Source organism: Parambassis ranga, chromosome 13 (genome assembly GCF_900634625.1).
Source record: "Parambassis ranga chromosome 13, fParRan2.1, whole genome shotgun sequence".
Taxonomy (NCBI): domain Eukaryota; kingdom Metazoa; phylum Chordata; class Actinopteri; family Ambassidae; genus Parambassis; species Parambassis ranga.
The window spans coordinates 8,060,794-8,082,222 of record NC_041033.1 but is presented as its reverse complement, the minus strand read 5'-3'; the positions used below and the strand labels follow the sequence as shown (position 1 = coordinate 8,082,222).

Below are 21,429 nucleotides of genomic sequence, written 5' to 3'. Positions count from 1 at the left end.
CAGCTTGCCCTCAGGGGAGCTATGGGCAGGCCTGTAACAGTTTGTGTCGCTGTCAGAATGGAGGCTCGTGTGACCCTGTGACTGGGAAGTGTTTGTGCCCCCTTGGTGTACAAGGCCTGCTTTGCGAGGATGGTTTGTACACACACATTCCTGCACAACACACTCACACGTACACATAAATCCACCAGGCGCAGGCTGCTTGTGACCCTTAGGCATGAATTGATGGCATCTTTTGCCATAGTTTTACTAGGTGATACCCGGTTGTCTCGTTACTGTTTTTAGGGAATCAGGGATCTTGTTCTAAAATACAACCAGTTCTCTGACCTTGTTTTTGCTTACAGGTTGTCCTAGAGGATACTTTGGGAGGCACTGTAGAAGAAAATGCAACTGTCCTAACAATGGACCCTGTCATCGTTTGTATGGAGCCTGCCTGTGCTCTCCAGGATTATATGGTCGTTTTTGCCACCTGGGTGAGTAATAATAACATATTAATAATGACGATACTTTTACAAATACACAACTTGATTACAAATTTAATCTCATATATGCATGGCAGTTATGAAATATATATTTCGCTGAGAGAATATACACAGAGTAACTGGTCATGATTACTGTTCCATTTGTTATTGTCTGGATAACTGCCTGTATACAGATAATAATGTGAACATAGAAATATGATGTCAACACACTCTCAGGCTCAGACATAAACACTCCGCACCAATTAGTTTTTTAAACATGAATCCATCATTGCCCTCCCTATTAATCAAATTATGTTTTGCACTCACTAATGTCTGGCCAAACAATTACTAATACTACAATACAATTCTAATCTTCATTTCCTGTAACATAATAAAAAATACTGATAACTCAGCCTGCACTGAGGGCTGAATCCTACACGTGTTCACAATGAAAATTCCCAGTGTGTCTCTTCACCTGCAGTACTTCTATAGGTGTAGACAATGGCAAGATGTCCTTGGCAGTTTTCCTCATGGCACTTTTCCATATTTAACTTCTATCTATCTAGCTTCCCTGATTACAAAAAGAAGGTCACAAACCTGATGCTGAATATCAGGTCTTTAGAATTGACCAATCAGAGCAGACTGGCCCTTCCAGGAAGAGGAAGAGGGCCAATCTTTTTTTACACTGTTTTTACACCATCTACTTGCTGGTTTATGTGGAATTGATTAGATTAGTTAGATCAAGTCTGTACAAGTAATGTGTCCTTCATTTCCTTTTGATGTTATGCTGACACATCACTTGTCGAACTCAGCCGTTTTGATGGTGGCATCAGATGAGAAGGCAGCTCTCTAGGGAGCCAGTAGCCCTCCAGCTTCCCCTCAATAAGGTGCACAGCCAAAGCAAACTCCTCATTGTCCAGCATGCCGTCCCCGTCAATATCGGACAGACGCCAGATATGAGCCAGCACAGAATTGGGCAGGAGAGTGGTCGTCATCCACTGTTTGACTTTGGTGCCGCTGAGTTTGCCCTCAGTGGGACTGAGGTTGTAGAAAATCTCATCATATTTGGGTTTGTATTTCTCCACTACCCACTCTTCAAAATCTGCTTCGCTGCTCTCATCGTCTTTGGGGAGTTCCTTGAACGGATCCCTCCTGTAATGCTCTGGTCTGAATGTTCCCAAGAATTCACCATCCAGCACTCCAGGAAGGGATTTCTTCCTAAGCTCTTCTTGTTGGAATAAGGGAACCAGCTTGGCTATGTCGGTGGTGAGGAGTTTATCCAAAGAAGCCATCAGACTCGATTTTAGTGTTTTGAACTTTGAGAAGTCTTGGCTCAAAAGTTTCTCCTGTTTACGATCACAAATGAAGCTCACATAAGAATTTATCATTTGTATGAATTATATTTAGACAGCAAATGAAAACCTTTGTTGTACCTGCATCTTAGTGCAGTCAGGGAAGTCTCCAGCTGGGACTCGATGCTGTTGCTGGATCTTGGTGAAAATAACAGGAAGATCGTAGATCAAGTTGTGCTTCTTGTTTTCTTTGCAAAAAATAGTTGGCATCTCCTGCTTCAGATAGCTGACAATGTGTGCATGAGCCTGGGAAGAGAACAAAGCTCAAATGAGAAAGAAAAATCACCAAAACAGCAGCTGGGTTTGTGAATATACTATAAATACTATACTATAATCTATGGGACCTCTCACCCTCACTAAGCGGGCCCTCTTTACCAGGTCGTTCAGCTTGCGTACCACTGCATTGCGTGGCAGATTTCTTATGTCAGCTAAAAGATCCTCCTCCTCCAGGTCTATCAGCTCATAGTGGTTGCACATCTGCCTTGGCTCTGACCAGAAAGACCCAATATAAACCCGGAGGATCTCAGGGGTTCGAAACACTTTCCCCAGTGACCACATGAGGGCGCCGTACACTCTCATGAGTTGTTGAGAGTCCACCCTGTCAGCTTTGTTGAGAACCACACGCAACTTGTCCTCATAGCCGCACAGAGCCCCAAAGGCTCGTGTGAGCTCATCAGAGAACTCCAGCTTATGTGCATCAAACAGCAGGATGATCCGGTCCACACGCTCTGCGAACCAGCGCAGCACTGCTGGGAAGTCATAGCCTGGGGATAAGGAACAAAAACACAGGGTTTTCATTAACAGTGGATGTAATGGGGCAAGCCTCACAGCCTCAAGACACAGAGGAACACATCCTATTGGCCCCTTACTAGTCTCTAGCCATTTCAGTTACACCCATAGAAAAAAATGTGCCCATAAAACAAAGCAAAGCTTGCTCCCTCCCAACTACTGCCATATTACTGTCATCTGCTCTGCTTCTGGCTTCAAGTGTTTGAATTATGGTGGGCTGAAAGATTTTTCTCTGACTCTCCTCCCATAGGAATTAAAAATATCCTGACAGCATCAATGCAGTCCAACATCAACAGTGAATAACTGAATATATGAAAGCAAAGACCTATTAATTTCAAGTTAGAGACATTCTCTCTCACCTCGGCTCAGTTTTCTTTTAGCTGAAGTTAAGATACCCGGAGTGTCGATTATGCTGATGCTCTGAAGGACCTGATTTGGCATCTGAACACATTGAAACCTGCAAAGAAAAGAAAATGGACAAATACAGAAAGAATCCCTTCCTTTCTGTCTGTTGCCTGTTTATTTCCTCTATTTTCCTGTTTCACCTGTTTAGAAATGAATTTCCAAAAGGGTCAAGGTTGCGAAAGGGCTTTTTTGGATCCACTGTGAGGGCGTTCCCAGGGATTATTGCTTCCCTCTCTCCATACATGACGGCAGTGAAGCAGTCAGTGGTTGGCTCTGGTCCGACTCTGCTACCAGGAAAATCTTGCTCTATGAGATACCTGAAGACACACAACGTACAAGCCATCGCTGTAATTATTCCAACACAGAGCTTCATGCATGCACACACAGGAGAGCTGCCTCTTTAGTAGTCTTACCTGATAAAAGTAGTCTTTCCTGTGGAGTACTGTCCCATTACAAGCACCATTGGTTTATTGTCAAAGTCCGCGTCCTCATAGCTTGGCGAATGGAAGTGATGGAAAGAATAATGTTTCTCTATTGGCAGCAGCCTCTTATAGTAAAGATTCTTCAGCTCCTCTGTCACCATGTTGACATCCCCCAGTGTTTTCGGGGTGCTCCTAAGCCTGCGCAGCGACATAGCGAGAAAAGGTTTGCTGTTAATTTTCTCTGTGTGGTAAGCTGTTCACTCTTCTAAGACTCTTCTAAGAATGATGGAGGAATGTGCACAAGGAATATTATCAGTTTCTCGCAGCTGTCTGCTCCATCCTGCAGCGGGGACTTTGAGAGGGTGGAGAGGGTGTAACCAGAGCCTGCAGCTGCACCTAACATAAAGCCAGCATCAAGAGGGACAGGGTGGAGTACAGTTTTTGTTGTAGAGTTGGGACGATCTCAGCAAGATTCATCCAAAGGGATTGCTTGAACTCCAAATGGGGATGTGGAAATGTTTTACATAACACTACGCATGAATTGAATGCTTGTGTATTTGTGATTGTGGATTATAGGAAATAGGTTTGCAAGACTGATGCACAGTAATTTGTTTAAATATCAATAAATCAAGTGAAACTAGAGGAGGAGGTCACATGACTTAAACTAGCAGAAGTCTGACGTTGTGATAACATGGTGGTTGGGTGTGTTTGTTTGGCTCGTCACAAAGGTTTCAATTCAGTTTCAAACCGTTTTTTCAATTAACTACGACCACCTATACTTGAAACCAAGACAGTTTGTTTTTGTTGCTTAACCTGAAAAAAAGGCGAGTTGTTTTAGTTCTGTCGACTGTATTGCTGGCTATTCATAGTGTATATTCCTTGTACATTATCAAACAAACAAAAGAATTCTTGGTCATAGATTAAACATCTTTATTTCTAACCTCCACCTCCACCCCTCAGCTTGTCCCAGGTGGACCCACGGCGCAGGCTGTTCCAAGGAATGCAACTGTGTGCAAGAACATTCCACTGACTGTGACCCTAAAACAGGGAGCTGTTCCTGCAAGGCTGCATACCATGGGCCACGCTGTGAGAAAGGTACAGACACGTCACAAAACCCCTTTACTCAATGAAAGGAAGGATAAAGGGGTTAAGATCTGTGTCTAGCTTTAATTTTCAGGTGAACTGCCTGACCTGCACTTCCTAGCTAGAAGGGGATTTGCAGTTTCAGACTTTGTAAAGGTCCACGTTTCCTGTTGCATTAATACAACAGTAATGGCAGCCACTGGGGATATATACTTGGAGTCATGCTGTCTTTCTGCCATGTGGTTTGGAGTTTATACCAGAGAAGAAAGTTAAAGGGACAGTTCCTCCTGAAATATATAATAATGTTTTTACTGTGTCTGCATGGCTGTTTGTCTGTCTAAATCATTTTGATGTGAGTTTTGAAAGTGTGTGTTGACACTTCTGCCTTCGCTTAAATATGTAACCTGATGGCATCTGGCCTGAGATCCAAAATAATACAGATGAAAAATCCAACAGCAGTGCCTCTCATGACACAGTTTCATAAGATCTGCTAACATTGGGCCAAGTTAATGTAGAAACTGTCTTCAACCAAACAACACCCAGCAACAGAACCTCTTCACAACAACACTGATATCTCCAAAACAACTCACATCACAGCAGTCCAGAAAAATGTATGATTAGTGTGCCCCTGTTCTCATCCTTTGTTAAGAATGACTAAAGTTTGGCAACAGCATCACTGTGTTTCCTTGTTCTCTATTTGTGCATCTCCATGTAGAATGTGATTCAGGCTTCTTCGGCGCAGGCTGTGACCAGCCATGTGACTGTCCAGGTGGAGGGTCATGTGACCCCAGGACTGGAGACTGCAGCCAGCGATGTCCTGCAGGCCTCCATGGAGATAAATGTCAGCAGGGTGAGACAAAAAAAACAATGTAAAAGACACACAAAAGAATTTATAACATAACTGCACAAGTATCCTTCAAACACCTGGCACACTTCCATAACATCATTTGCTGCTTTTCAAACCCACTGTTGATATATGCTGCCTGAATCCACAGTGCGTCTGTGTGGTCATGACTTTGACTGTAAAAGTGTGTGGGCCTCAACATGTGTGGTTATTGTTTGCATACTTCATGCTTGTGCAAATGTGCGCCCTTTCTGATAAGCTACATCACACTGACACAATAGTTATGAATGAGTTTCTGAATTTTTCCGCAGTCTTTGTCACAATCATTTTTTTTTTCATTTCCGTAACTCTTATAAATCTTTCTTTATAACTTCGGCTTCTATTCATTTCCCTGCTACTTTTGATGGATTGAGTGGATTTAGTAGGCTGAAATACAGAAGGCTTTCCTTTTGAATTCACCTGGTCAGTGCAGGTGTTTTTGCTTTCATAAAGTGCACAACTAAAAATGTAAATTCCTCCACAGCGGGGTATTCTCTGGCTGTTTACTCTGCTGGTTGGTGAAAAGTTCAGTCCTCTGTGCTGGGCTCTTAAAAGTGATACTGAATATTGTTCAGGAACCTCTGGTAAAAACAGGACTTTGTGTCTCTGTGGAGTGGACTATTATAACAGAGCAGAGTTACAGTATGTCAGCACTAATGCACAGTCCAGGCCTAGGAATGCTAGGTTTGGTTGCTTGTTTGTCAAAGCCAAAAGAAAAAAGAAAAAAGTCTGGATTGAACTTAGTTTAAGTCGGAGGCCAGGTCATGACAGGGGCGATTTACTTTAGTTATGGCTGCAGAAGCTATTGGCAGAGGCTGAATAAATAAACATAAAGTGATTGAGCCTTGCTAAATTTTCACTTGTACCATTTTTTTCCAGTTGTGCAGTCCTGTTCTGAGTGTTGTGTTGTCTCTATTTTGTGTGTTGCTAGCCTGCCAAGCTGGAAGCTTTGGAGAGAACTGTTATCTGACCTGTGACTGCGGCGGAGCTCCGTGTGATCCCATAACTGGCCAGTGCATCTGTCCAGCGGGGAGGATGGGACGCTCATGCCAAGAAGGTATTTATTTTGTTACACTGTCCTTTAACAATAGTTTAAGCCTGAGACAATGCCACAAAGAGTCCCGGTTTGAACTCACTGACACTACAAGCCTGCTGTATCTTCAGTCTGAGCTCTTTGTGATTTTTGACATTTGCAAACCCAGTGAGAAATTTCACCCCTTTCAGAGATCCAGTTAATACATTTCTTCACCCAGATAATACAAGCATAAGTGGCTTGAGAGGGTTTACAGTGAAATAACTGACATAAGTAGCTTACTGCTCAGTAGTCTGAACGATGCTTGCTGCTTTCCAGACTGTCCTGATGGATTCTGGGGTTTAAAGTGCCAGTCTTCATGTCCTAACTGTGAGAACGGAGCTTCCTGCAACAAGGAGACCGGTCTGTGTGACTGCAAGCCAGGTTTCACAGGGATCCTCTGCCAACATGGTGAGTTGTTATCAATTGTCATAGATGTGTCACTTTAAAATGGCAATTTGTAGAAAATGTGTACCGGTAGTTGTTTTCATCCTGTAGTCTGAAGCAGGAGGCACAGGAGGAGCTCCGTGGCTAAACAAACAATTGACCAGCTGTCAGTCAACAGGCAGCCTTCATGTTGGACTGAGGCAGGACTAGACTCTACATTGACACACCATCCCATCTTGTGGTACAAAGGGGTATTACAATGTGGTTTAATACCACCATATTGTAATACCACTATGTAATAAGATTAAGATTAAGATTAAATTTATTAATCCCTGTGGGGAAATTAAATTGTAGTAGCAGCATTTTAAAAGAATATATACAATAAATACAAGCAAAAACTCTTATATACACATACATGCACATGACAGGAACAAAGAAAGAATGGAACTGAGAAGTTTGAAATGCTTCAGATGCTTTTAGCTTCATAAAAAAATGAACAGAATGACAACAAGTGGTGGATTTGAGATCTTCCAAACTGCTTTGATTGTTGGCTTGTGTACTTATAAATGATGCCTCTTGTGTACAGAGTGTCCCACAGGGTATTTTGGAGCAGGTTGTCTAATACGCTGTACTTGCCACCCTGATGCCAGCTGTGACCCACAAAATGGACAGTGCATCTGTCCTCCTGGAAAAACAGGCCATGACTGTGCAGCATGTAAGAAATAGTTTGGTACATGGATGACAAAAAAAATGATATCATGATATCTGCATCATCACAAATCACGTAAAACCTCTCTGTACTTTTTTACCTTTCAAAGCATGTGAACCTGGTTTTTGGGGCGAAGGGTGTGTTACTAGATGCGACTGCCAGGACAGCTCTCTGGGCTGTGACTCAGTTGATGGTCAGTGTGTGTGTGAGGCTGGCTACACTGGAGACCACTGTGAAAAGAGTAAGTTCACACATTTGGTGCAGTGTTGTCATTTTAAATAAAATATTTTTGTAAATGCTGCCACCCTGAGGTGGCAGTTCTAACATCTTCTAATTCACAATAGTAAAGGTATTTAATCGTATATCTTTTAATGCACTGTATACGGAGTTATAAAGATTTACATTTTAAGGTATTGCTGTAAATATATGATGCTAAATACACTTCTGCCTTTCTTTTATGTGATATCTTCAAACCTTTTTCCCATTCACAGAGTGTATGAATGGTAGTTATGGTCAGGCCTGTGCTAAGCAGTGCCAGTGTCAGAATGGAGCCCTTTGTGACCATGTGAGCGGAGCCTGCACATGTTCTCCTGGATATGCTGGCACATACTGTGAAAAAGGTAAGCCATCAAGACAATTACATCACTCATAATATCTTTTGTATCTGAAGGTAGCCAGTGATTGATGCCACTTTGCTATTAAGTAATAGGTTCTGGCTCCAAACCAGTTTACATGTCAAATTTTATTAGGATAGAAACATCTGCGTTGTGTTTATCATCTAGTCAATTGACACAAAATGTTTAACTCTTTCTCTATTTCTCTTTTAACTGAACCTATTAACAGAAAAAATACTTTTGACAACAAATGACTGCTGTTGGCTTTCCAAACGCTAATATGAAGTTGTCACATCACAAAATATAAAATATTTTAGGCTCAGGTTAAACTATCACATTACTCGACTCATTACAAGTGATACTGTCACTCTTTATACACTAGAGGGCGCTGCAGGACATCCTACTGACGGTAGTCTTCTCAGTGAATCATAGTGCGGATTCAATGAATCATCAGATTGTACATATAATGTCAGGACTGAAACCATTTTAAAACCACACAAATCCAAAGATGTAATTTGTATTCGTCATTCTGGGATAGATGGACCTTATTTCATGCTGCTGAGAGGGTTTGGAAGAACCATGGCACACCAAACCCTTCATGTAACTAATATTCATCTCATTATTGTGATATTTGTCCTGCACTGCAACAGTCCAAGAGTTTTAACCATGTAATAGATTTGTTCTTGATTATAGTCTCTTGACTGGAAGTGGCCTGGTGTTATTACAAAGTGTAAGATTTACTGTGAGTGTACTACCAGACCCAGAAATTCATACCACCTCGGTAGTACACGGGCCATCGTAAATCACTGCCATGTCACACTAGAACAGAGCTTCACATTGCTAGTCATAACAGTCTAATGACCTCAGATGGAGTCGTCACTCTGATTGGACATTGCTGTGGAAATGGGGCTATCGGTCGGGCCAGATTTTATTTTCTGAAGGACCCGTTCCCCTTAAACAGAGGTGTCCAGTTTCTCAGTCTTCTCCTGGGCCTCTTCCTTCAGGAGAAGTCAGGAAGAGGCCTGCACAGTGAGAAGGTCCAGATCTCTTAACCTCATCTGTTTCAAAGAATTAAAATAGGAAGAAGTGTCTCCACATGACTGCTACATGGGGAACATTCTTATAGTTTATATCTTGTAATTCTCAGAAATACCCTGGAAAGCTTGTTGCTATGGCACAATCATTGTTTCATTGAGCATTCTTGTGGTGCTGAGGTTGGTGCTAAACATTTCAGCCATCAGAGGAAAGAGGCCTTTGTGCTAAGATGCATGGGTCCAGCACACCACTTCTTCAATTAACGTGGATCGTGCTGCGTTTCTGGTCTGCAGCTTTGATGTTTGCATCAAAATAGTTCATTTGGGCTGCAGTTAAAAGGAGTCTGCTCGGACCAGCATTGGACATCCGCGTTATTGTCGAGAAAACTGGGTTGTTCTGTTATTGTTGACCTGTTTCAGTGTATAGACCCTGAATGGCACCAGGAAGTTCTATTCTGCATTCTCTCTATCCGCTCTATTTCTGTGGTCTGCTCCTTCCCGGCTGTGTGGTCCCTGGACCTGCTTTATGGGCTGACAGCAGTGGCTCTTACACAACCAGGGATCTGGAAATAATCCTCCTGTCTTAAAGAGCTCATTTAGTCTAGAGATGGAGTCTTTCAACGATGGCACTCTGTGTGTGTGTGTGTGGTGGATCGAGGCCCCTGTGGATACCTATAAACAAAGACTCGGAGGGAAGAGTCTACATTTACAAACACTAGCAGACACTGTGCTAATATCACATGACAGATTGCTGCTCTGTGGTTAATATGGAAACCAGTCGCCCTCTGCTGGTATATACAAACAGAAATTCTGCAACACATATGGTACTCTGTAAACTTTCCAGATTGCACTACCAGGTACAAAGATTTAAAAGGAGCATCGCTCGTCTGAGACGTGTTGATTCCCTTTCCCTTCTCCTGCAGGACAAGCAGGGCCAGCTTGTTGCTATGGTGTCTGTAAATGCTATCATCATAATAATAAACAACAGACAATAAACTAGTGATTTAGCTACAGTATTACCGCAGAGTTAATGTACAGCTGGATTAAAATGACAGCATCCTCAGTGGGCTAACTTTAATAACATCGCAGCCTAACCACTACAGAGGCAGGCAAAGACGTCATGCTGTCAGCGTGGGAACACAGCTATGACCGTGCCAGAAACTGCTGAGCAGGAAAGATACTTTTCCCAATTTGAGGCCTTAAGGGCAGAAAAAAAGGAGGAGGAGTGGACAGCATCATCAATTGGAGCTGCAGAAGGAGGGTATGATGCATTAACTGTAGGGGAACACCCTGAGCACCGTGGCATTTAGAATTCATAAAACCACCAAGTTACACATTTTCCTGTTTCCCAATTAGTGGTTCCTTCTCACAAGGCTTTCCTTATAGATAAAGTAAGAATTACAAGAAGTCAGGGACCAAACCTTCAGATTTTCTGGCTGTAACAGAAAACAGAGGAGAGGCCTTGCAGAGAGACATTTCTGCAGCAGCTGTCAGTCAGTCAAACTTTGGCGAGCAGTGTTCCTGTAAATAAAAGACCAGAATGGCAGAACTTTTTGTTTTGTGAACTATTGTGCTGTGATCTGTGCAGTGACAAATTGAGCGATCAGAAATAGGCTGTGAATAAACAGTCATTCTTTCCTGCTCTGGTGAAGTCATGCTTACAGACAATATTTACATCCCAGTAGTAGAAAGGCTCATTCATCCCACAGCCTCTGGCTAGGTTCTTCTGAAAGGGAGGCATGATGTTTACCAAACTCTGAGTGTCACTTGACTATACACACACTTAAACATTCTTTCTCTCCTTGAGAATGGGAAACAGACTGTTACACTGGCATCTCCTCGCATCAGCAGCAGGGCTGTGTGTATGTGTGTGGGTACAGGCTTTGTTTTGGTGTGTGTTGGTGAGGCCTGTGGACTCAGCAGGTGCTCTATTTACCGGCTCTTTGTGCCCCCTCTTCCCCCTTTAGGGAACAGCCTCCGAACTGCCTCAAACTTTGATGTGGCTCAGATCCGCCACACATGTGGGACATGAGCTCACTTAACGAACGCAGACACGCTGCAACAGCCGCAGTGTGGTACTGCAATTTGATATTGGTATTTTCAGTAGGTGGCAGGATAGAGAGGGAAAGTAGGAGAAGGAGGAGAGAGTGAGAGGTAGGGAAGGAAAGAGAAAGAACAAAAAAAAAAAATTGGCATCCCAACCTTTTCCTCTCCTCTTTTGTGAAGCTGCCAGTTCTAACCAGTCGGATGTTTTATCTCGGCCCGCAGTGTGCCCGGACGGCTTTTACGGTCTTGACTGTGGCCAGATGTGCGAGTGCAGGAACGGTGCCCGCTGCCACCACATCACAGGAGCCTGCCTATGCACCGCCGGCTGGGCAGGACCACACTGCATTCTGGGTAATGGAAGCCACATCATTAAAACAGGGTGTGAGGGAGGCCCTTACTGCAGCCCATCACGACATCCTCCCCTTAAACACAACTACGATGTGTTTGTGAACAATTATCTCTATAATGAGACATTGCCAATGACTTTTTTAGAGATGGGTAAAGGGTGGAGAAAGGAGGGAGGACAAGACTGCCCTCTGGCATACATGGTTTAATTGAGGTCTATTCTGGATAAGTGCACCCACATGTATAAAGCGATCAACATTAGGAAAGAGAGAACATAACTTGGAAGAGTCTTTTAGTAGCTAACCAATCAGTGTTCTCATGCTAAAGTTTCTTGAGGATTTCATGCCGTTGTTTTAATGAAGCCAGTGAAATGCCCACTAAAGTTCTTAGTCTGTCATTCTGCAGTCTTATTCAAGACTTTCCTCTTGCCACAGCCATTTTGTGGTTCCAAGTACCAGAGCCAGAGTCAGCAGAAACCCACTAGCATGACTTAATGGCGCATCTCTGTCATTAGCGCATTTTCCTCTTTCTTAGATTCAAAATGTCAACTCGGACTTTGATCATTAATGAGAAGTTTACAACGTGCGTATGTCTCAACATATCATTAAGCACTCCAGTTCTCATACATGCTCGTGCAATGTATGTGTCTGCTTTTAAACCCTGATTTGTATTTTGTGTGTAACGTTCATGTTATCATGCATTTGTGTGGTGTGTGTGGGCAGAGTGTCCAGAGGGTCGTTTTGGAGAGCAGTGCAGTCAGACCTGTGAGTGTCAGAATGGAGGCAGGTGTAACCACGTCACTGGAAGATGCAGCTGCTTGGCCGGGTGGACCGGACTCAGGTGCCAAACGCGTAAGTCGATTATTACAAATTTATCCATATCCAATTTCATCCAATGACTAATATCAAGATATTTATAATAACTAATCCTGATATGCATATTGAAAAATATAATATTTGTCTGTAAAAAATCAGCTATGGAATTTTCTTGCTAAAATCATTTAAATTAATTTTTTTCCTCAATTATGTACACATTGACAGAAAAACACAGAATTGTGTGTGAAATATTTTTTCAGATTGATTAAAAAAGAAAAACTGAAATATCACATGGTACGTATTCAGACTCTTTGCTCAGTATTTAGTAGAAGCACCTTTTTAATCTAATACAGCCATGAGTCTTTTTGGGAAAGGTGTAACACGTTTTTTGGATGGTAAACGTTGGTGGACAGCCATTTTTAGGCCATCTTCAGGTGTTTTTTTTTAGCAAACTCCATGCAGGCTTTCGTGTGTCTTGCGCTGAGGAAAGGGCTTTCATCGGGCCACTCTGCCCTAAAGCCCAGACTGGTGGAGGGCTGCAGTGATAGTTGACTTTCTACAACTTTCTCGCATCTCCCGACTGCATCTCTGGAGCTCAGCCACAGTGATCATTGGGCTCTCCTTCAAGGCTTTTTGCTCCCGAGCTCAGTTTTGCTAGATGTACTGGTCGTCCCAAACATCTTCCATTTAAGAATTATAGAGCTGTGAGTCTCTTACCTTAGCCAGATCTGTGCCTCGCCACAATTCTGCTCTTCAGGCAGTTCCTTTGACCTCATGATCCTCATTGGTTCTAACATGCACTGTGAGCTGTGAGGTCTTATATAGACAGGTGTGTGGCTTTTCTAATCAAGTACAACAAGTATAATCGGACACAGCTGGGTGTCATATGAGTGTCACAGCAAAGGGTCTGAATACTTAGGACCATGTGATAGTTCAGTTTTGTTTTTAGTACATTTGCAAAAATGTCAACAATTCTGTGTTTTTCTGTTAATATGGGGTGCTATGTACTCTAAAAGTAGCAAAATTTGCAGATCGTAGTCCGAGACAATTATTTCTAACTTATACATCTAATCCTACATAATCAATAATGTTTTTGTACATGTATATTATGAACCTTATAAATCTGTAGTGTCACTAATTTTTTTGTGTTCTAATTTGTTCAGCCTGTCCTGCAGGACAGTATGGGGAACACTGTTCTGGCCAATGTCTGTGTCAAAATGGAGGCTCTTGTAATAGCGTGAGTGGCCAATGCTCCTGCCCAGCAGGGTGGACTGGAGCTGCTTGTGAGTTAGGTGAGTCCTGCCATACTAATGTGGATGAAGAACACATGTAACCTTCTGTCACTTCTTTTACTCGATCAAGGGTTTTTTGCTGTGCTGTGAAAAACTCTGCAATCATCAACTTACAATAGCTTCCCTTTCTGCTGCCCTAGAGTGTGAAGAAGGACGTTATGGAGATAACTGTGCACAGGCCTGCAGCTGTATGAATGGAGGAAGATGTGACAGAGTGACGGGAAGATGTGTGTGTCCACCTGGATGGATAGGAGAGCACTGTCAATCAGGTGACTTGCTAAAGTTTGCGGAGTGTTCCTTTACTGGCTGCTGAAACACCACCATCATGTGTTCTCTAATGTATGCCTGTGTGCTGCCACTGAAGCCTGTTCTGAGGGATTCTTCGGGGAGGGCTGCAAGCAGAGGTGTGACTGCGTCCACAGCCAGAGTTGCCACCATGTGACCGGCCGCTGTGAGTGCGTGCCAGGCTGGAGAGGAGCCAGGTGTGACAAAAGTGAGTGTGCACAGGACCAAAGAAATCGCAACTGAATGAAACCGGCAATAAAGAACATGAGAGTAAAGTGATGTGTGTGCCTGCATGTCTGTGTGTGTGTGTATTGATTGTCAGCCTGCCTCCCGGGGTCCTTTGGTGCTTCCTGTGTCCAGCGGTGTCAGTGCCAGGCTGGAGTGTCCTGTCACCATGAGACAGGGAGTTGCGGCTGCCCGCCTGGACTCACAGGGCCTGGCTGTGAGAAAAGTAAGAATAAAAAGAACATCTATGTGAGAAAAATACATCTAATTTAATGAGAAGGTGAAATGCAGCTGGTTTGAATGGAATTGTTCACAAACCGGCTGTTTTTAAAGCCCTGGCACATGGATGCATTTAAAACCATTTGGCTGACATTTGTGTCGTGTTGATAGAAACACTGCCACCTCAAAATGCACCACTCTCATCATGGGATTGACGTGATCACCAAGAATCCTTCTCTTAATACTGATTAAAATTCCCTTTCTCCCTCATCCTCCTGGGAAAGATTACTGTTTATTTGATTCTACCCCACCCCTACACTACACCCTCACTATCACAGGACTTTATGTTTCATTATTTAGACCCTGTATACAAACAGCTTCACTACTTAGCCCTTCATCGCACTTTCCACCCCTCCTCTCACGGCTTCAGCTCCCTTCCTCTCCTCATACACTCCCCAGACATCTGATAAATGTTACACACCGGTTGCCAAGTAAAACAGAAGGCATTGTTTTTGTCTCCTCGGTGGCGGATAAGGGCTTTTGGAAGGCAGACATGCATAATGACAGCGCCGTAATTGCCTCTTTAGTCTGGAGTCCTTTCTTATCTGTCCCCCACGCTGCCTGCTGCTGCCTGACTGAGTAGCTGAGTGCTGCAGTCTCACCCAAAAACATGTTCGGTTCACAGATTCATCTTGTTCACTATGACTGATTGTCTGGGGACTTCATTCATTACTGCGATGAGTGTATATGTATATGCAGAGAGGGTGTGTGAAAGAATGTCCCTCTGTGTCCGCCTGGGTTTGGGTACCAGGGAAAGTTGTTGGGAGTTTTAGCGGTCGATACTGAATGTCGCAGTACATTCACAGAATAATCTGAGGAAGGAAAGGGAAACGGCATGTGTCTTTGTTCCCACAAGCCACTGAATGTGTGCATGTTTACACTCTTATCTGCCATCTCAATTTAACTGAAACTATGCATAGCTGTTTGTAGCTGGTATCATTTAACACTTTGTTGCAGCTTCATTTTGGTATAGAAAGATATAGACATTTTACATGCAGCAACTATGGCAATATATATATATAATATAATATATACAGTATATTATACAAATATATTAAATAGGTTATCCTCTACCTGTCCATGAGCAGGAAGCTAACATCTGTATCTGTTCCTTGTTGCATCGTCTTAGCCTGCCCTGCTGGCATGTTTGGACAAAACTGCAGCAAACTGTGCCAATGCTCTGGAGACCAGGAGCAGTGCCATCCTGTGACGGGGAAATGCAGCTGCTTACCTGGTTACTACGGGGCGCGCTGTGAGCTACGTAAGGATTTTGTTAGTTTTATGATTTTATTATGGTCTAATGTGAACATGTCTTTGTAGACATGGAGTTATATAAAAAGAAATGTGACAGGAGGGTTAATGTTTGGCCTGTTTTGTAGACTCCCACAGAACACAAAGGTCTGCTTTATTCCACAAATAATGTGACTTAACTAAAAACAGGATCAAACACTTTTACAGCAGTTACCTCCCTTCCTTTTTGTCACGGTTTGTCTCTAGGATGCCGAGCAGGGACATTTGGGCCAAACTGCAAATCCAGGTGCAGCTGCATCAACGGTGGCCGCTGTGACTTCAGGACTGGGATTTGCTACTGTCCTCCTGGCTTCATTGGAGCTGACTGCAGCTCAAGTGAGTCTTTTTTTGTCCTATTTTTACCACACATTTACAGCTACACAGCATGGATGTAATGTTCACAAACAGCAAATTGGAACCCACAGTGCTTGTGATATGAAGATGTGTCTAAACATTCTTCTCTGCAGGTTGTCCAAGTGGATATTATGGGAAGGACTGTGCTAAGCTGTGCTCCTGTGGAGAGGGAGGGCAGTGCCACGCAGCAAATGGGAGGTGTATCTGTGGCCCTGGTAGGATGGGACAGTCCTGCCAACAAGGTATGGCTAAGTTGGTGTCTTTAAGATATTCATTGAGATAATATTACCAATACATGCATTTTAGCTCTGTGTTAAACTTGCTCAAGGTTTTTACTCTCCACTATGAGTGTAACTGCTTCCTTGGGGGTCAGGTTTAGGGTTTCTGTAAAGCACTTGGAGACCATTTTGATTGCAAAAGACACTATACAAATAAAATATGTACTGACATATCTATAATTAAGTGACAGCTCTAAGGAAAAGAAACGACTCTCTATCAAATTAAAAGAGGCAATTCATTGTTGGGCTTTGAGCGAAGCCGCACCACAGATATCAAACATGCTTTTTATTTCGCCTTTTATCTTTTACCATTCTCTCGAGTCACCACTGAGGCTGACATGCATCATTGGGAGCCACTGGCTCTAATGAGTTCTTCAGAAATGGGAGACTTGACTAGAAAGTAAGAAACAACCACTAAAATGAGGGTGTAGTTTTCAACATTTTCACTGTATATTTAGGTAACAAATTCTCCATTTCCTCAGTATGAGGCCTCTGATGATCACAGGATTTTTATTCCCGGGAAACTCAGGCAGAGTTTTTCTAATCTCTCCCTTTATCAGCTGCTGGATTGCAAAGGGGGGATTTCCAGCACTGCTCGTACTAAACGTTCTCTTCTTTGGCCTCCTGCATGGTCTTTGACATACCACCTCTTAACGTCCTTTTGTTGAATGTTTACAGAAACCTATAAGTAGCTCATTCTCTGTGTTCCGTGTCGCTGGATTTGGCAAGGAAGCAAATAAATAAACAAGGAAATCAAAGACAGCTTGCTTATTGTTTTCTCAATCTAAATTACCCAGAGAAACATGATTATTCTTTTATATCAGCGCCAAATTAGACTACTTTGCCATCTCTTTAATGAACTGTTGCTTAAATAAACATGAATGTGGTTAGTGTATGTGTGCTGCACTCTTTGGTGTGAGTGAGTCATTCCTGTCTTATTATGACGTTTCCTGAATGTTCCTCCAGCATGTCCTAGGGGGCGCTATGGCCTGCAGTGCAGGAACACATGCAGCTGTCAGAACGGGGGCTTATGTGATCCTGTTGATGGGTCCTGCAGGTGTGGACTGGGCTGGATGGGACCTCGCTGTGACACAGGTACATGTAACTGCAGATACAGCAGAAAATCATTAAGTTGTCATTGTCTAGTCTAAAAGCAAAATCAATCAATAAATGTTGTGTTAATGCAAGTTGGTCACATAAAAAAACAACATAAGCCTTCGTGCAAGCATCCACTATCTCAATGTGAAGTGTAAGGACATATGCTAATGATTTCTGATGTGAGTGAGAGAGCCTGATGACCAGAAACTCATTGGGACTGAGGAGAAGAGAAGAAGATTTGATATAGCATGTCAAAGGACAGCCCTGCAATGGACTGGTGGTCCAGCTGGACCCTGCCTATTGCCCATTGATAGCTGGGATAGGCTGCATCTCCCAGTGATCCTGTACAGGACAAGAACTCTTTATATAATTGACTCATAATTGACTCCTCCTACCTCAGACTATGAACTCATCAATCATCATCTATGACCACATTTTCACATTTCTGTTGAATTAAGCTGCCTATAATTATGTTTTATGCTTCAGATTGTTAATAAATATGAATGCCATGTTAAATGAGTATTCATGACCATTGTATCTTTATGTGTGTGTCTTTGTGTAGCCTGTTCACAGGGAAAATATGGGTTTGACTGTGCAGAGGACTGTCCCTGCCTCAACAATGGAACCTGTGACCGTTTTACTGGCAGCTGCAGCTGTACTGCTGGATATTATGGCCACTCCTGTCAACACAGTATGTAAACCCTCACTTATAACACAAAAAGAAACTTGGTGATAAGGTCTCGCTGACACTTTGAAATGGATATGGTCTGTTCTGCACTCCCCTAGTCAAATAGGTGATATTGAAGGAACCTTTAAACAACATGAATACAAGCAAAGTTTAACCTAAACTCTCTTTCTTGTGTTCCAATCAGAGTGCCCTGCTGGGTTTTTTGGGGTAAATTGTGCCCATACCTGTGACTGCAAGGTGGGACAAGGTTGTGACCACATTACAGGACAATGTGTGTGTCCACCTGGTTACTATGGCCCACAGTGCCTAAGACGTAAGTACAATTTATGTGACTGTAACTGTTCATAAAGAAATTTCTAGGCTTTTGGAATAGTTGCATTCAGAAGACAGAAACACTGTCACACAGTCAGTGCTCATTAAAAAACATCCACCTGGACACCCAGCTGAGATTGAACATGTGCAGATATGAGCATGAGTGAATAAGAGGCTTTCAAAGAAAGAAAAGTGTGTGTTCTGGCAGACAGGCTTTTAGGTAGGTGGGCAGGCAGGCAGCCTGGTTATTTGATGAGAGACAGGTGTTTCCCGACTGCTTAATGCATTCTTGTTACATCCTTGTGCCCTCCTGCCTGCTCAGGGGGCCCTCAGCCACAGTGTGAGCGCCTAAACGGCCACTTCAGCACCAGCAGGAGACATGACTGCTGAGCAGGGAAGAGCAGCTGTAAGGCAGACACATGCTTCACACACAGATGTGTCTGCATCTCTGTGTCAGTGTGTGCATTTTCCTATTATTAAATGCACTTGGGAATCACTTGAGGGAATCATTCCGAAGGTCTGGATAGATAAAAAAAATATAAAGGGGTTTAGTGCAGCATTATGTTAGTCGTGCCTTCCTCTTACACATCTATACAGGGAAGAAGGACATAGATGTGCTTCACAGATGACTGGAGAATATGAGACCAGGAACATGAACAATAGTATTTTATAATATTAATATATAAATTAACAAAAAAAAATAAAAAATCCAGTTAGAAGTAAAGAGTAAAATAAATGCAAAAATAAATATAGAAAGGTAAAATGAATTGATGAATACAATGGTTTGTGTGTTTTCTTTCTTCAGGATGTGAAGCTGGCAGCTTTGGGTTAAGCTGTGCAAAGCCCTGTGACTGTGCTGGTGAAGCCCCATGTGACCCATCAACGGGACGGTGTCTTTGTCCACCAGGAAGGACGGGACAGAGATGTGAAAAAAGTAGATATCAACTGTAAAGACATTAACAACAGCCTGTGTTCCATGCAGAAACTCCACTCTGTGCTCTCCTTCTCAGACTGCGGTGCAGACCGCTTCGGCCCTGACTGCTCCCTGCTGTGTCAGTGTTCCCACAGGGCTCGCTGCGACGGGGTGAGCGGGCGATGCTCGTGTCCACTCACCTGGTTCGGCCCAACTTGTAGTGAAGGTAAAGTAAAGCTGCCGACGCCACACACACATTCACTCACACTCACACAGGGCTGTAAAGCTGAACCAGCTTTAGTGAAATACTATGTCATGAAGTGTGAGAGGCTGAGCCCCATCGCTCTGTGTGTCACCTTGTCTCTCTCAATAGCTGCTCCTGTCTCCTGACAGTTATTTTAATCTGCACCCAGCATGAGGCCAGGCTCTAGGCTGTCTTCGTTTTACCTCCTCAAAGCCAAGCGCACGGGAGACTACGTAGCAGTTACCTCTCCTCCAAAAAAAACCCTGAACATTTGCTTTTGATTTTCAAATAGTGCTGATGTCTTCTTGCCCTCCCCTTTCTTTTCAGCACTGCTACACCAAACCCCAGGAGCACTGAACTCGCCTGTATCCCAAAGAAAAAGAAGAGCAGGCAGCAAAACCACATAACCCAAGCAGAGGCGTAAACTCCTGACTGACAGGAGACACAGGACTTGGCTCTGTGAAGCTTTACTCGGATCATCTTGGTGAAGGTGCTGTTGGTATTAATACGTTCTGTGAAACTGGTACTCAGCTGTCAGAAACTGGCAGTCCATCACCGAGCCTGAGGCTCCAGACAATCCAGCAGTGGACCTGGCATATGAGAGGCCTTCAAAGGACCGTAAACTCAAACCTACCCCTGTCTGTCTGAAGATTTAAAGTCCAGGGTTACGCAGGCTTCTGCACACAAATACCTGCATCGCATTTGTTACAATTCCTGATTGACAGTGGATCATTTTCCTCCAGTTTGACATTTATTGAGCTGTTAAGAGCTCAGTTTCCTAAGTGCATTTGAACAAGACATGTGACCCTTTGCAACCACTGCCAACATTTGTGTTTTTTTTCTGTGTGACTATAAAAAAAAATCCAAGCTAGGCTTAAAAGAATGCCAAATATATTTTTAAATGTCTGAATCAGATTTAGAAATATATGGGTGACTTGATCTACAAAATAAAACACCACAGGAGCAGTACCAAAATGTGCAACACTGAAACGGACTCTTCACATCACATCTTTTTTTTGCGTGTTTGTTCTTCTTTTAATCATTTCCTGATGCATTTTTCTTGTGATGTTTACAACACAAAAACATGCACTCCTGGTGCACGGTCTGTCTTTTAGAAACAAAAAGACTTTCACCCTTCTGTCGTGGTGTATCTTCCTCCACTGCCTTCCAGCACCTTAGTAAGTAATTAATTAGCCAACACAAATCACCTGCAACAATTAGACTCTTTCTCACTTCTTCCCTAAACCACTCCCACCAACCAAGCCACTGACAAAGTACAGCTTCTTAACTTAATTTGTTGCCCTTACTGCCCTACAATATTTCTATTAATCTTCATTACAAACACGTAACTTGCATTTGGTGCACTTGTTTTCACATCTGTATTCACATGTGGAAAGTCTAAGGCAGGGAGAGTAGCATCCACAAAGGTACAGGACAGCTGATGTGGGCTGACTTACAGGAATGTTAGTTACATGTTTCTATCTAAAGAAGAAGACTGTTACATGTTCAAGATTACTACTGCCATCACTTAACATACAGTAAACGTGCATTTTAATTGAATGAGAGTATTGTATTTGCGTCCTATCTCAGGTCAGTGCCACTTGTCACACATTGTGCTCATGTTCTGACATATCAGCGGTGCTACATTGTATAAAATGGATAAATTCCACTCATCAGTCACTCCATTTTTTATTTATCTTGTACTTCTGTTGTTTCTTTTTTAGACAAAAAAGTGTCAAATAAATAATGGATCCATA

At 42.9% G+C, this 21,429-nt stretch overlaps 2 protein-coding genes across 3 annotated transcripts in view; one reads left to right on the top strand and one right to left on the bottom strand.

Annotated features, from left to right (window-relative positions):
• Positions 1–21,429, top strand: part of egfem1 (EGF-like and EMI domain containing 1) — a 42,110-nt gene extending 20,681 nt beyond the window's left edge. The window contains exons 15-38 of one of the 2 annotated variants that reach the window (XM_028420364.1): positions 4–132; positions 342–470; positions 4,387–4,521; positions 5,225–5,359; positions 6,324–6,449; positions 6,744–6,875; positions 7,438–7,566; positions 7,670–7,801; positions 8,052–8,180; positions 11,477–11,605; positions 12,322–12,450; positions 13,578–13,706; positions 13,847–13,975; positions 14,071–14,199; positions 14,314–14,442; positions 15,625–15,756; positions 15,993–16,121; positions 16,253–16,381; positions 17,384–17,512; positions 18,078–18,206; positions 18,388–18,516; positions 19,321–19,449; positions 19,526–19,654; positions 20,000–21,429. In XM_028420364.1, coding sequence (XP_028276165.1) covers positions 4–132; positions 342–470; positions 4,387–4,521; positions 5,225–5,359; positions 6,324–6,449; positions 6,744–6,875; positions 7,438–7,566; positions 7,670–7,801; positions 8,052–8,180; positions 11,477–11,605; positions 12,322–12,450; positions 13,578–13,706; positions 13,847–13,975; positions 14,071–14,199; positions 14,314–14,442; positions 15,625–15,756; positions 15,993–16,121; positions 16,253–16,381; positions 17,384–17,512; positions 18,078–18,206; positions 18,388–18,516; positions 19,321–19,449; positions 19,526–19,654; positions 20,000–20,079 — 3,065 coding nt within the window. In that variant the 3' untranslated portion in view covers positions 20,080–21,429. Of the gene's footprint in view, positions 1–3; positions 133–341; positions 471–4,386; positions 4,522–5,224; positions 5,360–6,323; positions 6,450–6,743; positions 6,876–7,437; positions 7,567–7,669; positions 7,802–8,051; positions 8,181–11,476; positions 11,606–12,321; positions 12,451–13,577; positions 13,707–13,846; positions 13,976–14,070; positions 14,200–14,313; positions 14,443–15,624; positions 15,757–15,992; positions 16,122–16,252; positions 16,382–17,383; positions 17,513–18,077; positions 18,207–18,387; positions 18,517–19,320; positions 19,450–19,525; positions 19,885–19,999 lie in introns of those variants that run through there. The other variant, XM_028420363.1, reaches the window with a different exon arrangement.
• Positions 425–3,822, bottom strand: LOC114445374 (EH domain-containing protein 2-like). Its single transcript, XM_028420372.1, has 6 exons — positions 3,418–3,822; positions 3,145–3,321; positions 2,959–3,056; positions 2,162–2,574; positions 1,892–2,056; positions 425–1,804 (listed from the first exon to the last, which is right to left on the bottom strand). Exons 1-6 carry the CDS (start codon positions 3,636–3,638, stop codon positions 1,241–1,243), a joined length of 1,638 nt encoding a protein of 545 aa, XP_028276173.1. The 5' UTR covers positions 3,639–3,822; the 3' UTR covers positions 425–1,240.

What these genes read in the sequence shown, in the direction of transcription:
- LOC114445374 (XM_028420372.1), bottom strand. Translation starts at nt 3,638, where the DNA reads ATGTCGCTGCGCAGGCTTAGGAGCACCCCGAAAACACTGGGGGATGTC. An exon ending in AGAGGGCCCGCTTAGTGAGG is followed by an intron (nt 2,057 to 2,161) that starts GTGAGAGGTCCC and finishes TTCTCTTCCCAG; the next exon opens with GCTCATGCACACATTGTCAG. An exon ending in CTGACTGCACTAAGATGCAG is followed by an intron (nt 1,805 to 1,891) that starts GTACAACAAAGG and finishes GATCGTAAACAG; the next exon opens with GAGAAACTTTTGAGCCAAGA.